The sequence below is a fragment of the Macaca thibetana genome, chromosome 20 (assembly GCF_024542745.1).
Source record: "Macaca thibetana thibetana isolate TM-01 chromosome 20, ASM2454274v1, whole genome shotgun sequence".
In the NCBI taxonomy this organism is placed as follows: domain Eukaryota; kingdom Metazoa; phylum Chordata; class Mammalia; order Primates; family Cercopithecidae; genus Macaca; species Macaca thibetana.
In genome coordinates, this window is record NC_065597.1 from 42,543,107 (window position 1) to 42,556,887 (window position 13,781).

At 52.8% G+C, this 13,781-nt stretch overlaps 2 protein-coding genes across 5 annotated transcripts in view; both read left to right on the forward strand.

The window, feature by feature from the left end:
- ZNF423 (zinc finger protein 423) overlaps positions 1–8,935 on the forward strand; it is a 365,398-nt gene extending 356,463 nt beyond the window's left edge. For all 4 annotated transcript variants that reach the window (XM_050774809.1, XM_050774810.1, XM_050774811.1 and 1 more), the window contains one exon: positions 8,247–8,935. In XM_050774809.1, coding sequence (XP_050630766.1) covers positions 8,247–8,276 — 30 coding nt within the window. In that variant the 3' untranslated portion in view covers positions 8,277–8,935. The remainder of the gene's footprint in view (positions 1–8,246) is intronic.
- CBLN1 (cerebellin 1 precursor) overlaps positions 1–13,781 on the forward strand; it is a 680,545-nt gene that overhangs the window by 459,171 nt on the left and 207,593 nt on the right. The window lies entirely within an intron of this gene.

The following is a 13,781-nucleotide window of genomic DNA, read 5'->3' on the forward strand; positions in this document are numbered from 1 at the left end:
GAACCCCCACCTCAAGCCAATCCCCTTGCTCCTTGGAAGTTGGAATCTCCCTCTAGGCCGGGAGTTCCGGATGAATTGAGGCTCTCACATAAGAGACAGCTTCCCTGGCTGAGCGTTGCAACACTCACTTCCTGCTGCTCCGGGGTGGCAGACGACAGGCTGTCTCACTGTCTGGGAGGCAGGGACGGGAAAATCTCATGCACATCCCGTGCATGGAAGAGCTGCTGCTCCCTCTGCCATAGGACATCTCAGGGCTTTGTCCAAGGCCAGTGGGCCACCAGCTTCACTCTGAGGCTACGGATGGGTGTCACATCCACTGGGGCAAATCTCGCCCTGCCCTCTGAGTAAACGAGGCAAACCCCGGCTTGCTGGGTGGGGGCCATGGGAGAAGTGGGGTGTGTCCACGTCATAGCCTGGGTCCCAGGGGAGTGGCTGCGTCACCGGGCAGGCATTTAGAGGGAACCTTGGCCATCACTCACTCCTAATTTTAATGACATGCATTAGCTAAATTGTGTTCTGAGTATTCATTCGGCGCTGTTTATGGTGTGCTCTCGAGTACGCTTACCGTTTGTCAGAAGTGCAAACTAGTGAACATATGAGCCTTTAAGACAGGCCATCTGTTCGTCTTAGACCCTTGGACGATTGTCAAACGCTTCTAAAAATAAGTGCTCACAAGCAGAGAGGGGCTGCCCAGGTGATACACAGCAGATAGGGGAGGCAAGGCTGCCTGTATCTCTACCCTCCCCAAAGGGAAAGAAAGAAAGTGTGGGGGAAAAGGGGAAGATTTTCCAGGGAACAGGGGATGGGAGCAGAGGGAAACGATGGGCGAGAAGGCCCTGCTGACACACCTTTTTGACTGGAGGCATGAGCATCTCCCTGTGTCTTGCCTCTCCTGTAACTCCACAGCTCAAATACCTTCGATGGCTCCCCATGGTCCAGATTTAAGGGCAAGCTGCCTCATCTGGCATCAAGGAGCCTCATCAATAAGGCCCCCGCCTTCCTCTCTAGGCTGGTCTCCATGGCACATACCCTGTGCTTCTGCCAAGCTGAATTATTCATTGTTCCCCCAACATATGCTGCACTTTTCACATCTCACAGACAGAACAGTACGATGGTGAAGAGTGGGCTCTGCAGACAGACTGCATGGGTGCAGACCCAGCACTGCCGTCACCAGTGGCAGGACCTGGGCCTCTCTGCACCTCAGTTTTCTCATCTGTAAAATAGGGATGATGAGAGTATTTAATGCACAGGGCAGTCATGAGGCTTAAATGAGTTCATATGGGTGGAGGTTAAGAATGGTGTCTGGCACACAGTGAGTCCACGATCAGTGTTAGCGGTGATCACGCTCAGTGCCATTCCCACCTTCATGCTGTTATCCAGGTGGTTCATTCTGCCTGGAAAGCCATCTTTCGAGCTCACACACACACAGCCAGTGCAAATCCCCACCGGGGCTGTCCTTAAAGGGCAGCTAAAAGGCCAGCTTCTTCCTTAAGCATCTCCTATCGGAAGTCCTCTCTCTATAGTCCTTAAAAGGCCAGGATTGTGCCTCACTTGCTCTCTTCCATCCACTGTACAGGGCCAGGTGCCTTGTTTGCTAAGTGAACAAATAACGGGACCCAATTTCACCCCTGTCGAGCATGAACATGGCTGCCACCTCAGTCTCAAGGGCTACTTCTTCCCCTGGGAAGGGAATCTCTCAGTGGTTAAGGCGCATTCTCGGGCTTGGCTCCAGCTCCTGGAGAAAGTGAGTTGTAAAGCCAGCCTTGTGAGAGCCACTGTGGCTGGAGCCTGCCAGGGAGTGGCCAGTGGTAGGCAGTGGGGAGAAGGGGGATTGGCCACAACCTGTTTCCCAACCGGAAATCATAGTGAGGTGATGTGCGGGCCAGGTGGTTCTGTAGGTGGGGCCGGGAGAGCAGAATGGGATGCTCTGGGTGTGGGGCTGAGTGTTCCTGTGCCTTCATATGCTGTAGGGATTCAAGGACTCAAGAGCCAGAGCCACAGCCTAGTCTCCAGAGAAGAGCCAAGCCTTCTTTTTTGCCTCTTCAGGGTCTTCAGGGTCTATGAGTTTGGCCGTCGTCACCCTCACCATGAAACTGTGAGCCCCTCACGGGAGGGCGCTGGAGCTTCTTAACCTGTCTGTGCTCAGTGCCCAGCCCAGGGCCTGACAGACAGGAACTCAGTGAACGTCTGTGGAAGAAATGGATGAACGGATGGACGGATGGATGGATGGATGGATGGATGGATGGATGGATGGATGGATGGATAGATGAATAGATGGGTGGATGAATGGATAGGTGGGTGGATGGATAGATGAATAGATGGGTGGATGGACGGATGGGTGGGTGAATGGATAGATGAATAGATGGGTGGATGGATGGGTGGGTGAATGGATGGATGAGTGCACACCTACTCCATCCCCCATGGAGTCTCCCTGAGGCTGTCCTCCCCTGAAGATATGGCATTCTGTTCCTGAGGTGGGGAGGAGAAAGCAGTGATTTGTGGGTACAGGGGTTCTAGACAGGGGGGATTATGGGGAGGGGATAATGACGCCTGTTGCTCCATGGGCCGGACCATCCAAAGTTCAGCCATCTCAGGAGTGTTCTTAAGACCTTGCCAGCCCTTTGGACACCCAGATGGGGAGGGGGAGGGGTACAGCTGGTCAGTCCAGGTGTACCCCTCTATGAGGCCCTCACTGTAAGCCCCAATCGTGCCTGGTCCCACAGAAGCAGCAGGGACAAACAGTCCCTCTGCCATGGAGCACCCTGCTGGGTCAGGAAGACCAGAAGACAGTCCTTATGCCACAGAGCATCCTGCCAGGTCAGGAAGACCAGCACAGACACCACGATGGAGATCTGCGGAGCATTTACTGTAGCCAGACCTGGGACGCATGCGGGCATTATCTCCTGAGTCCTCAGGGCATGTGTATTAGTCTGTTTTGTGTTGCTATAAAGAAATACTTGAGGCTGGGTAATTTATGAAGAAAACAGTTTTATTTGGCTCACAGTTCTGTAGGCTGTACAGGAAGCAAGGTGCCGCCGTCTGTTTCTGGTGAGGCCTCAGGAAACTTCCAATGATGATGGAAGGCAAGGGGAGCCAGTGCGTCACATGGGGAGAGAGAGAGATTGCAAGGAGGCACCAGACGTTTTTTAACAAGCAGATCTCGTGGTAACTCATTGCTGCAGGGAGGACACCAAGCTGTCCATGAGGGATCCTCTCCCATGACCTAAACACCTCCCACCTCCAACACTGGGGATCCCATTTCAACATGAGATTTGGAGGGGACAAACATCCAAACCCTATCAGCATCTTAGGAAGACGGCTGTGTTATTAACCACCCCCAAAACCCGGAGGTCATGGAACTTGCCCAAGGCCATACAGCCAGTAAGTGGCAGAGCCAAGATTCAAACCCAGGGCGTAGCCCATCTTGGCCCACTAAAGCTTCCTGCCTGCCTTGGGGTTACCAGGGCAGCGGCTAGCAGCAATGGGGCACTTGCTAAGAACAAGGGAAGGTGCTAGGATTTTACAGACAGTGTCATCAGAGTAGCTGAGAGCCAGGAGAGGCAGCTAATAGGGTGTGTGGAGAAGCTTTTTGCTTTTTGCAGCCGGCATGCTTAAGCCCTTCATGTCTCTCCCACCTGACACGGCGATGGGTAGGTATCACGGGGAGACCAGGCAGGGTCCCACGCCTAAGCAACAGAGAGTGGAGCCAAGACCTTGAGAAGCAATCCTGGGCTTCAGACCGGGGAGAGGCACACAGTGTTCCTGTTTGTGACTGTGTTGGGCATGGAGGTGCGCTGAGCCAGGGCCCCCTCCTGGGGCGGGCAAAACTGAACCTCCAAGGAGCCCATTCACTCTAGTGTGTGGTGGTGCTTTGGGAAGGACAGTGCAGCCACCAGGCTCTGTGCTCCGTCCCGCTCCTTCCATGCACAAAGCATTACCCTGGATTGGGTTCAGGATCAGGATCATTTTGCTGCTGAATTCCCAGCCACAAGCATAGTGGCTCATTGGCTCAAAGATGAATGAATGAATGAGCAACCATGTAAATGAATGCTGGGCTTCTTTCCCTCCAGAGGCTGAGGGTGTGTCGGGGAACCAGTTCCTGAGTGCTCTGCTGACGATTTGCACAGAGAGGGCTCTTTTTGTGGGTCTCAACAAGACCCAGAGTAGGCCTGCCCCCAGCATAGGCAGCACACAGGTTTCTGTGCCCAGGCCCATGCCATCCCCTTGGCCACCACTGTCTTGTGTCCCTGGCCCCGTGTGCCAGGCAGAGGCTCCCCAAACAGGCTGTACCAGACATCTCCATCCAGGAGAGCACACAAGCTCTGCCGAGTGGATGGATCGAGGCTGCAAACCATTGCTACCCACCCCCTCCTGCTCTCCCGTTTTATTTTTCTCACCTGCTTCTCTGGCCCACACCTGTGTCTCCCTGGCAGGCAGCGAGGCCGAGTGGATGCCAGTTCTCCCTCTAGGCATTTTCTAGTCCTTCCCTGGGCCCCTGTCTCCACCCCCGGCCTTTATGGTGCTGGGAAATGTTCATCTGTGGGGTGGGTAGCATCTTTAAAAAATTATTTTCTTCCTTCTCTAAAGGGGCTAAATATAGCACAGGCATAAACAGAGAAAGACATTAAGGCAGAAGGCCCTTGTGAGAACTATGCTAGATGGAAAGAACTCTTTAAGAAGGTTTGCTGAACCTCCCTACGTTCCTCAAATCACAGCTTCTAGCTGTAGGGGACGGACCGCAGGTTCTTTCAGGGTTATTGAACTGTGCTGATTGCAGTGGCTGTCGAGAGCTGCTCTGTGTCCTGGTGTTGGGCGACTGGTGAGTCTTGGGGACGGGGTCCCACCACCCCCTCCGCCTGTTGAGATGCTGCCCTTGGCCTATGGAGGAGCTGGTGCCCTCCTTGGCCGAGCACCTGGGCACCTCTGTGCCCCCCACCACCATCACACAAACTGATCGGGTGGCCTTGACCAGTTCCCTAGCTGAGCTGCCAGCTGCACCATTAATCTCACAAATGTTTGGGTGTCTGTGTCTAGCCCCTCTAAATCAGGCCTCTCAAGGAGTGGGCCCAGCTGCTGTCTTGCCCTCCCCCTCAATGTGCCAGCGCAGAGCAGAGCATCCAGCAGGTGCTTAATAACGTAGTGCTGAGTGAATTCTGGTGGCTGATCCCCTTGGGGCATCAAGTTTTGACATTTCCATCTGCTGTGACATCCTGGGCTTTTGTTCCTGTCACAAAACTTCGGGGAAGGAAGTTTTATCCTTCTGTCTCTGAACCCTCTAGGAGGAAGTTCTTTCTTGAGTCTAACCTCAGAGCCCCCTGCTACTGCTATTTAAGTGGGCAGGCACACTGTGGCTTAGCCATGGCATAGGCTTTCTGGAGTTTTCCTCACCAGTGGTCCCAAGCGTGGGTTCCAGCCTTCAGCACATCTGCACCAGCAGTGCCCTGGTGAGCCAGTGTGGACCACGTGTTTCACACCGACCCTGTTCTTGGCATCCTGGCAACAGGCTGCTTCATTCTCCAGAGATCCTAGGCACCCCCTATGCCCATGTTGGTAGTGGGTGGTCCTTGGGGATTTTGTGGAGATGGAATATCATGTCTGGTTTTCTGTGGTCTGTGAAACAAAGTCTATGTTTATCGGTACTCAGGGCCTCCACTGTCCATAGGCCATGTGCCCACCAGCCTTCCTGTGACTTCTGTGCTGGGACCTGTGCCTGCATCTGCCACTTGGATTCTAGGCTCCACACCTCCATCTCTGCTGTTCTTTCCTCTTGGAGTATCCTCTCCCCTTTCCACATATCCACATCCTACCCATACATTCATTCATTTTCCTTCCGTTGATTCATTCACAAATACTGCCTGAGTGTCTCTTTTGTGCTAGGCCCTAGGAACCATGCTTTGAGGACAAGAAAGAGCTGTCCATGTCTCCCTTCATCATGTCACCTCTCTTCCTCTTCCCTTTCCTCCCCCTAATAAAGAATGACCCAGCCACACCAAGATAGCAGGAGCTTTTGACTGGCGGTTGGCAGGGTGCGAAAGTGCCGATCTCCAAGTTGCTTCTGGGCAGCTGTGCCTGCTGGGGATTGGAGGCCCAGGGGTATGGTCAGGACAGTGCATGCCCAGCCCTGGGTCCTGAGAAAGGAATTGCCACCCCCCTGTGCGCAGCTCAGCAGAGGAGGTCAGTCTAGCTCATGAGAGGTGTGTGGCTGTGTGGGAGGTGGGCTGCAGATGCCTGGAGAGGTCTGCAGGGAGGGGAAGTTTCCATATGCCTAGAGGACTCTGAGAGCGGCTTGGCTGGGAGGGAGGAGAAGGGAGGCGGGAACTGAGTCAGCAGAGGCTTGAAGCTAGCAGGAGGATGGCTGCGGAGTGTGGATTCGGCTCCCCACAGGACTAGCTGGCTGTCCCTGCACAAGTACAGGGAGAGGTGCCTCGGCTGGAGGGTGCGGGTTCCCATGGAAACCGCCGGCATCCCATCTGTGGCCTCAGACAACCTGCCTTGCGCCTCTGGGTCCCTGACACCCCCGACTGAGGTGTCAGGCCTGGCCGGCAGAGGTGGCGCTGTGTCTAGTGCAGAATGCGGGTGATCTGCAGACCGCGGTGCCCATGGGGTACAGGCCCTGGGAAGCCCGGCTCCCCTGAAAAGCCCCTTGCTCTCGTGGATTCCAGCCGTCTGGTTCAGTGCACTGTGCTTCCAACCTGGGTGACCTTGGGCCTGTAATTTTTGCCTTCCTAGGCCTCAATGTCTTCATCTTAAGACGCCCCACCTCGCAAGGCTGTTGTGAGGATTGAAACAGTGGTGCCTGCCACGGCACAGAGCACGCATGCCCGCCAAGCCCCGGCCGTGCGCCTGCCTGGCCCGCACGAGCACGAGGCTGTCGCTGGCGCTTGGCGCTGCGGGCATCTGCTGGGAGGCAGGCGCGGGCTGCCTCTTCCCGGCCAGGAGCTCGCAGGAAGCGTCGGTGACATCACCACGGGGGCCGCAGCCTTCGCAGTGCCCGTCACGGGAAGGGGCTGCGCGGAGCCCAGCTCCGGGGAGCAGGAGTGGCCCGTCTCGGTCCCGGCCCCGGCCCTGGCCCCGGCCTCCGGACTAGGCTGCTGGCATACCCTGGTCGCCCTCGCCGCGGACCCGAGCCCGGGAGAGACGCGGCGCCTCTGCTGACCCCTGGTGGTCAGCGGCACAGCTGCAGGAGTCGCCGGGCCCTGGAGGGCGCCCAGAAGGAGCCTCTCCCGGGGATCTAGGGTCCTGTGCGGCCCCAGACAGGGCCACTCTGCCCCTGGTGGATGTTGCCTCCTTTCTCCAGGTGTCATGAGGTGGAGCACCACCTAAGGCTTTGATGAAATGGGTCTAAATTTGGAACACGAACCACTGAAAAGAAACAAAAAGACTGGGCTTTCAGATGCCAAATCCCACCCCTGGTCCCAGGCCGCTGGCTCCTGTGAAATAGATCAACCCTGCTGGCCCCCTCTGGCTAGCAGGGGGAGGAAATGCCATTGGCTGTAATGAGAGGGAAACATTTGGCCACAGGGTCCCACCTGGGCCCTGGATTCCTAGGTGCGTTGGGCCAAACTGCACTGAGTCCCTGTCTCTGGTTGGGCCATTGCCATGCGACCAGGCAGGCAGGCTCCCAGAGCCCAGCAGCAGAGGCTCCTCCCGCGTCCTCCTGCCGGGTGACCCATCCCCTGCCTGGGCCGCAGGCACCACGGCCGCCCACTGCCCCAGCACGCCTGTGCCCGCTCGGGTGTTTCTTGGCCGGAGAGCTGCACAGCACATCTGCTATCTCCCTCTGCTAGGCTCGGAGCAGCTACGGGGAGGACTGAGAGGGGGATGCAAGGGCAGCCTGCAGGCTATCAGAGTTTCCTCCTCATCATTAGAGGAAAAGGGAGATGGAGAGGTGAACAGGGATGTTTTTAATTCCTGCCTCCTCCCCGGCATTTCCCCTTTCCCTCCACCTTGCCAGTCCCCGTGGTAAGACCTGAATGGTCTTTAAAAAAAAAAAAACAAAAGCAAAAAAGCCAAAAAACAACATATAGGGAGTCCAAGTTGGCAGTAACAGGAACCTATCCCCAAGCCCCAAATCAACGTGGCGTCTTGGCAGCTGCGTCCCTGGAGCACTTTTTCCTTGTTGCATTTTGTTTTGTTATAATCGAGACGCTTTTCTGCGGCTCCCGGCGTAAATGCACTGAGTGGGAGGGACGAGCATGCTCTCCATTCTTCTCCTTCATGTGTGTCTCCTTTCTTCGCCTTTGCAGAACCACACGATGAGCCAGCACGCACAGTGAGGGATCGCTCAACAGGACACCTCTCCGCAGAAGGCTTGCCGGAGACGCCGTGGGGAGGGCCATTTGAACATTACATCCAATCAAAGTGTCATTTGCAACCCAGATGTAAAACTCTAATGATTTGGCCATGAGGCGCTGCTATTATAAGCAGCTGGAAATGAATATTAATGGCAGAGATTAAAAGTATTCCATGCTCAGTATTTTTTATTGTCCTGCTACAGCTAGTGTGCTTTTAGAGTTTCCGCCGCAGACTACATTTCTAGAGTTAGAGAAACCCGCTTTTTAAGGCTATTGTCCTTTGTTCCTTCATGTATTATATTGATAGTTTAAAAAAAAAATTAGTGTGATTTTTTTTCTTTGCTTCTTTTTTTTTCTTTCTTGTTTTTCTTTCTCCCCCTTCAGTTAACTACTTTTTAATTGCAATTCTAGGTAATTGTGCATTGTGATGTGATTGCTTGGCTATTGTCTGAATATTTCCTTTTAATTTTTTAATTAAAGACTAATGCTTTGATTGGATTTGCCAGTTCACCGGACAGTGATTAAAACTATGTAATGAATATAATCGGTTTCAGTGCAACTGGATGGTCTGCTTTTAAATGTGACTTAATCTGACTGCAGTAACTAGTACAGTTCAATAAAGGGAATCCATGCGATTAGCATCCGGCTGCCTGGTTCTCTCCTCCCCAGCCTAGGGCCGCGTGGGGGGCTGTCAGCTCCTGTGAGGTGTGTTCCCCTACAAGTTCCTGTGGGCTTGCATACGCCCTTGGGGACCTGCACACCATAGACCCTGCTTCCCTTGGAAAAGAATCGTAGTAACCTAATGCACGCAGACTGGACAGGCTGGCAGTGGCCATAGAAGTCAAAGCAGAGACTCCTTAATGATGGAATACCCTGATCTTCCCACTCATGGATCGGGAAGCAGAGGCCCAGGGGTAACGTGCAGCTTTCCCAAGGCCACGCAGCAGGTTGGTCACCATGCTCATCGCGATGTCTTCTTGGTTTTCCCTTCAGGGTTGGCTTTCTCCTGTGTTGGATACTGGCAGGCAAGTGGTTAGCCCTTCCCTCGCCAGGACTCCAGGTGGCACTTGGGTTCTGAGGAGATGTGTGATTGGGGACCGCAGAGCAGAGCCAAGTAGGAGCCGCAGGTTCCCAGTCATAGAGATCAGTGGGATGTGAGAGCATTGAGACTGGTGGCCGGGGCCAGGTCTGGAGTGAGGCAGGTAGGGGCCTGGGGTACATTATTTCAGGGGGCACTCACTGTCACAGCCCCCTTACACCTGCAAGTGCTGGGAATGAGTGTCCTCTTGCATTTTACACTCTAGGTACCTTGCTTATTTCACCTACTCCTGGCCCTGCTGGCATCCCAGGGCCCACCCAGCAGCCTTGGTCTCCAGGCTGCCTCCATTTTACTTCCCACACCTCCTTCATGCTGGTGCTCAGCTGACTTGCCAATCAGAGGCCGGAACTTGCACGGGGAAACCCTTCCTTGCTAACTTTTCACAAGGGGCATGGAAATTGGTTATTACCCTCTGCAGAGCGGAAATGAAACAGGCAGACAGATTGCACCTAATTATAATGTAATACTAAGTCACGGGCGTGGAATTTGGAGCAATTATACCCATCATCTTCTAGAAGACTCCCATATCAAGGGGCTTCTGGTGACCTATAAGAATTCCCCTTTCTTTCTGTCACCTCATGTAATGTTCTCACACGGGCGGGGCTTTCAGTTTTTCAAAAGGCATCTTACACGTGTGAATCATAGAGCAGACCCTGCCAGTAGTGGGCTGTTGCCTCCTGGAAACTGAAGGCTGTGAATGCCAATTTTCAGCCTCTGGAGACTTGGCAGTTTTGGGGTCAGACCCCAGGGTAGACACCAGTGTTCCCCTAAGTGTGCCCACCCATGGACTGGGGCTTGGAGCCTGGGGCTCAGGCTATGTCTGAGTGAGGCTGTCACATGTCCACAGCCAGGCCTGCCTTTTGGGCAGTGCTGGGACTGTCGATGGGACCAGTGTGTCCCAGGGCCTGCCACATCTCCGACTCAGGGCCCTCTCCAGCTCTGGATTTATCCCAAACCCCATGGAGCCCAGGTGAGCCCTCAGTAAGTACCAATAGAAGATCTGATTTGACGGTTGGTGGCGTAGGGCTAAATTAGTCACTGCCCCCATTAAAAATACAGCGGGGGGTTTAAGAGCTTTTCACGCCATGTGGGAATCAGCAGCGAAGCCGGCTGATGCCTTGGGTAAGGAGAGAGGCGGCCTAGGGGACCGCGAGGTAATGAGGTTTATGGCGGTGACAAGGCAGCCAGGGAACCCCACCGACTCCCCCCTCACCCCGGCCCTATTGTTCTCTGGCTGGCTCTGTCCCCGCTGCTACGACCGAGAGCCCCTCGTGACTTCGTGTGGGAAGGGGGCTGGCAGTGGGGACACTGAGGCCCTTCCTGGGACTGGCATTCTTTACCATCAGGCGGTATTAGGGTTGGGGAGCAGTGTAGGGTTATAAACCTGTGCCTCGGAGAACTCGCTACCCCTTTCCAGAGAAATGGTCTGGAGCTGGGATGAGACACTTGCCTTTCAACTGTGAGGAGCCTTGGAGGGTCTCTGGGAGGCTTGTATGAAATGATGCCCGACAAAGGGATGCACACAGAGACCTGCAGGCAGCATGGTCGTCAATGATGGCGCCGGGCATCCTGCAGGGGGGCACCTTTTCAGCCAGGAGGGCGCGATGGAATCAGCCTCTCATGTGGATTTGGCTTTGGGGAGTGGGCGAGGTGACTGAAAGCCTGAGGTTCATTGCTGCTGTATTTAGATGTACAAATTGTCAGTTTCTAGCAGCACTCTGGGTGGAGGAATTTTGCCCGGGCTGGGAAGTGGACCAGGACCCTGGACCACAGGCCCCTGTCACGGAGCACCTGCCCAGAGTGCCCAGAAGCAGGCAGGGCAGGGTTTCAGTCTCAGTGGAGACACTGTCATGGGAGGAATCTTCTCGAGTTCCCCATCCTTAAAGAATTCTCCTTTTAATCTCACAGTTGCATAATATTGAACTTTTCACCTGTTTTTCTTCCTTCCTAAGGTATGTGTTCCTAGGAATGGGACCTGTACCTACAAATGTTCAGTAAATAGGACCAAAACTCAAATCCATGCCTTCCTCCACTCATCCATTCAGCAGATATTTACTGAGCTGCCCCCATGTGCCAGGCACTGTACAGGGCACTGGGGATAAGGAGATGACCAGCAGATGTGGCCCCTGGCCTCACGGAGGCCACAGTGGCACAGGCAAGCATGCCAGTAAATGCATAGCGACCCCTCGTCATGAGTGCCGTGATGGCAAAGCCAGAAGCTGCCAGGGATTAATGGAGGGACCCATGTATGAGACACAGGGGTGCATTAAGGAAGGCCTTGCTGAGGCAGGGGCTTGAGACCTGAAGAAAGAAGGGAGGTGGGCAGTCCAAGAGCAGTGGGAAGAGAGCACTGCAAATGCAGAAGCCATGAGCTGGAAACAAGCCAGAAGTACCCTGAGAGATCTGTATTCCTATGGAGTTTCAATTCTAGATGACTTAATCCCAGAGAAGTTCAGAATCTTGTCCAAGATCATACCATTCAGGATAGACTTGCGACTATAACTCCGGTGCCTCACCTTCCAGCCTGGGGTGTCTGACTCCATTGTTAATTTTATTATAATAATCATGATGATGACAATCAATAAAGTGGTATTGTACTGTACAGGAAAGACTGCTGGTTCTCTTTCTTTTCATTAATACAGTAACCAATTTATAGCTGAGCAGAGGTTACCTTGGAGAGGGGAAGGGGCAGATTATATATCCTATCCTTCCCAGAAGTTAGGTGTGGTCCTATTACTATCGGTAGCCATAGGTTCTATCAATAGGGTGTAAATAACAGGAGTATGTGCAAATTCTAAGAATTGTCCTGAAAGTGAAGAAATGAGTTCATTCCTTCCATCTTTCTGATGGCTGGAACGTGGCTGCAATAGCTGGTGTTCCAGAAGCCATTTGAACCATGAGGTAACAACTACCCCAGTAATCACTTCTGGTTCCTGTCTATCATAGCACCTGTGACATGTGGTGTTATGTGTTTATTGGTATGGCTTGGAACTTACCTTTGGAGAAGAGAGAGACACCCTACAAGGATTTGTTCCCCAGATGCTTGTTACCCTTCAAAGCAAGTCCATGGGGCCACTATTTTACAACTTACAGTTGGTTTTGGCTCATTCAGGCTTGCCGGGAGAGTGCTCAATGATTATACACCCTGCACAGCTCTCTTGATGTCACAGAACGGGAGAAAACACTCAACAATGGCTGAATATTTGCAACTCTATCTTGCTTGATCTCTTTCCAAAAAATAAAGTATGATTTGCCATGCACGCCCCTGGCTGTCCTTTCCCTCCATGCCTCTGCTCATGGTGCTTCCTCTTGCTGGAATGCCCTTCCCTTCTCCCCCTCCCAACCCCAGGTTAACTCCTACTTTTAGACCCAGCTCAGCTGTCTAATTCTTGGGGCCAAGACTTGGTGACGTTGGTGAAGCACTCACCTGGGAGCAAAACTTAAGTGGGTGCCAAAAAGCTAAGTAATCAAAATAAACAATATTTTCATGTAATATTTTTAAAAATCACATTGGCAGGTTATAACCTGCAGCCTGGCAGCCCATTTTTGAAAATAAAGTTTTACTGGAACCAGGGCTGGGATTGGGATTTGGCAAGTGAGGTGGGATGGCACAAATGTAGCATCAGATTCTGTCTTTACTTAACACTTTGCCATTTTTTTCATCATGGAATTTTTTTTTTAATTAACTTATTTTCAGAAACATGAAAGTATTACTTTGGCTTTTTGTTTGTTTGTTTTGTATTCACTTCAATTTTGTGTCCAAAGCAAGTGCCTCATTCATCTCACCCTAGTCTTGGCCCAGTTTATTCTTTAGGCTACTTATTCTGACACCCACAGCTAAGTAAAATGCTCTCATAATAAGAACTCCGATACTACCTGGTGTGTAAGTCCATCACTGGGCATGCACAGTACTGCCTTTTATACCTATTTGTCTCTGGGACTGTATATCAATCAGGACAGGCTAGGATATGGCACATTAACAAAAGGGCCCAAATTCTCATGGTTTAACACGACAAAGATTACTTCCCGACTCATATTCCACAGCCATCTTGGATATCCAGGGGGCTTTCTTCATCATGGTCACTCAGAAGTTAGGATCAGGGAGCAGCCACCACCTTAAATATGGTCAGCAACCAAGCAGAGAGAGACCGAGAGAGAACTGGCAGTTCAGTGCTCTTGCCTAGGACTTACACAAATACAGAGCTCTTAAATTCACAATGCATTGCCAGCAATTGTCACATGGCTCCATTCTATCACAGGAGCCAGGAAGTGCAATCCTGCTCTGTGCCTGGAAGAAGTGAGAATCAACAAGGCTTGGAACACTGCACTAATGACTACCCAAGCTGCCTTCACCTTCCACCCACCTGCCTCTGACTATCTTTGAGGGC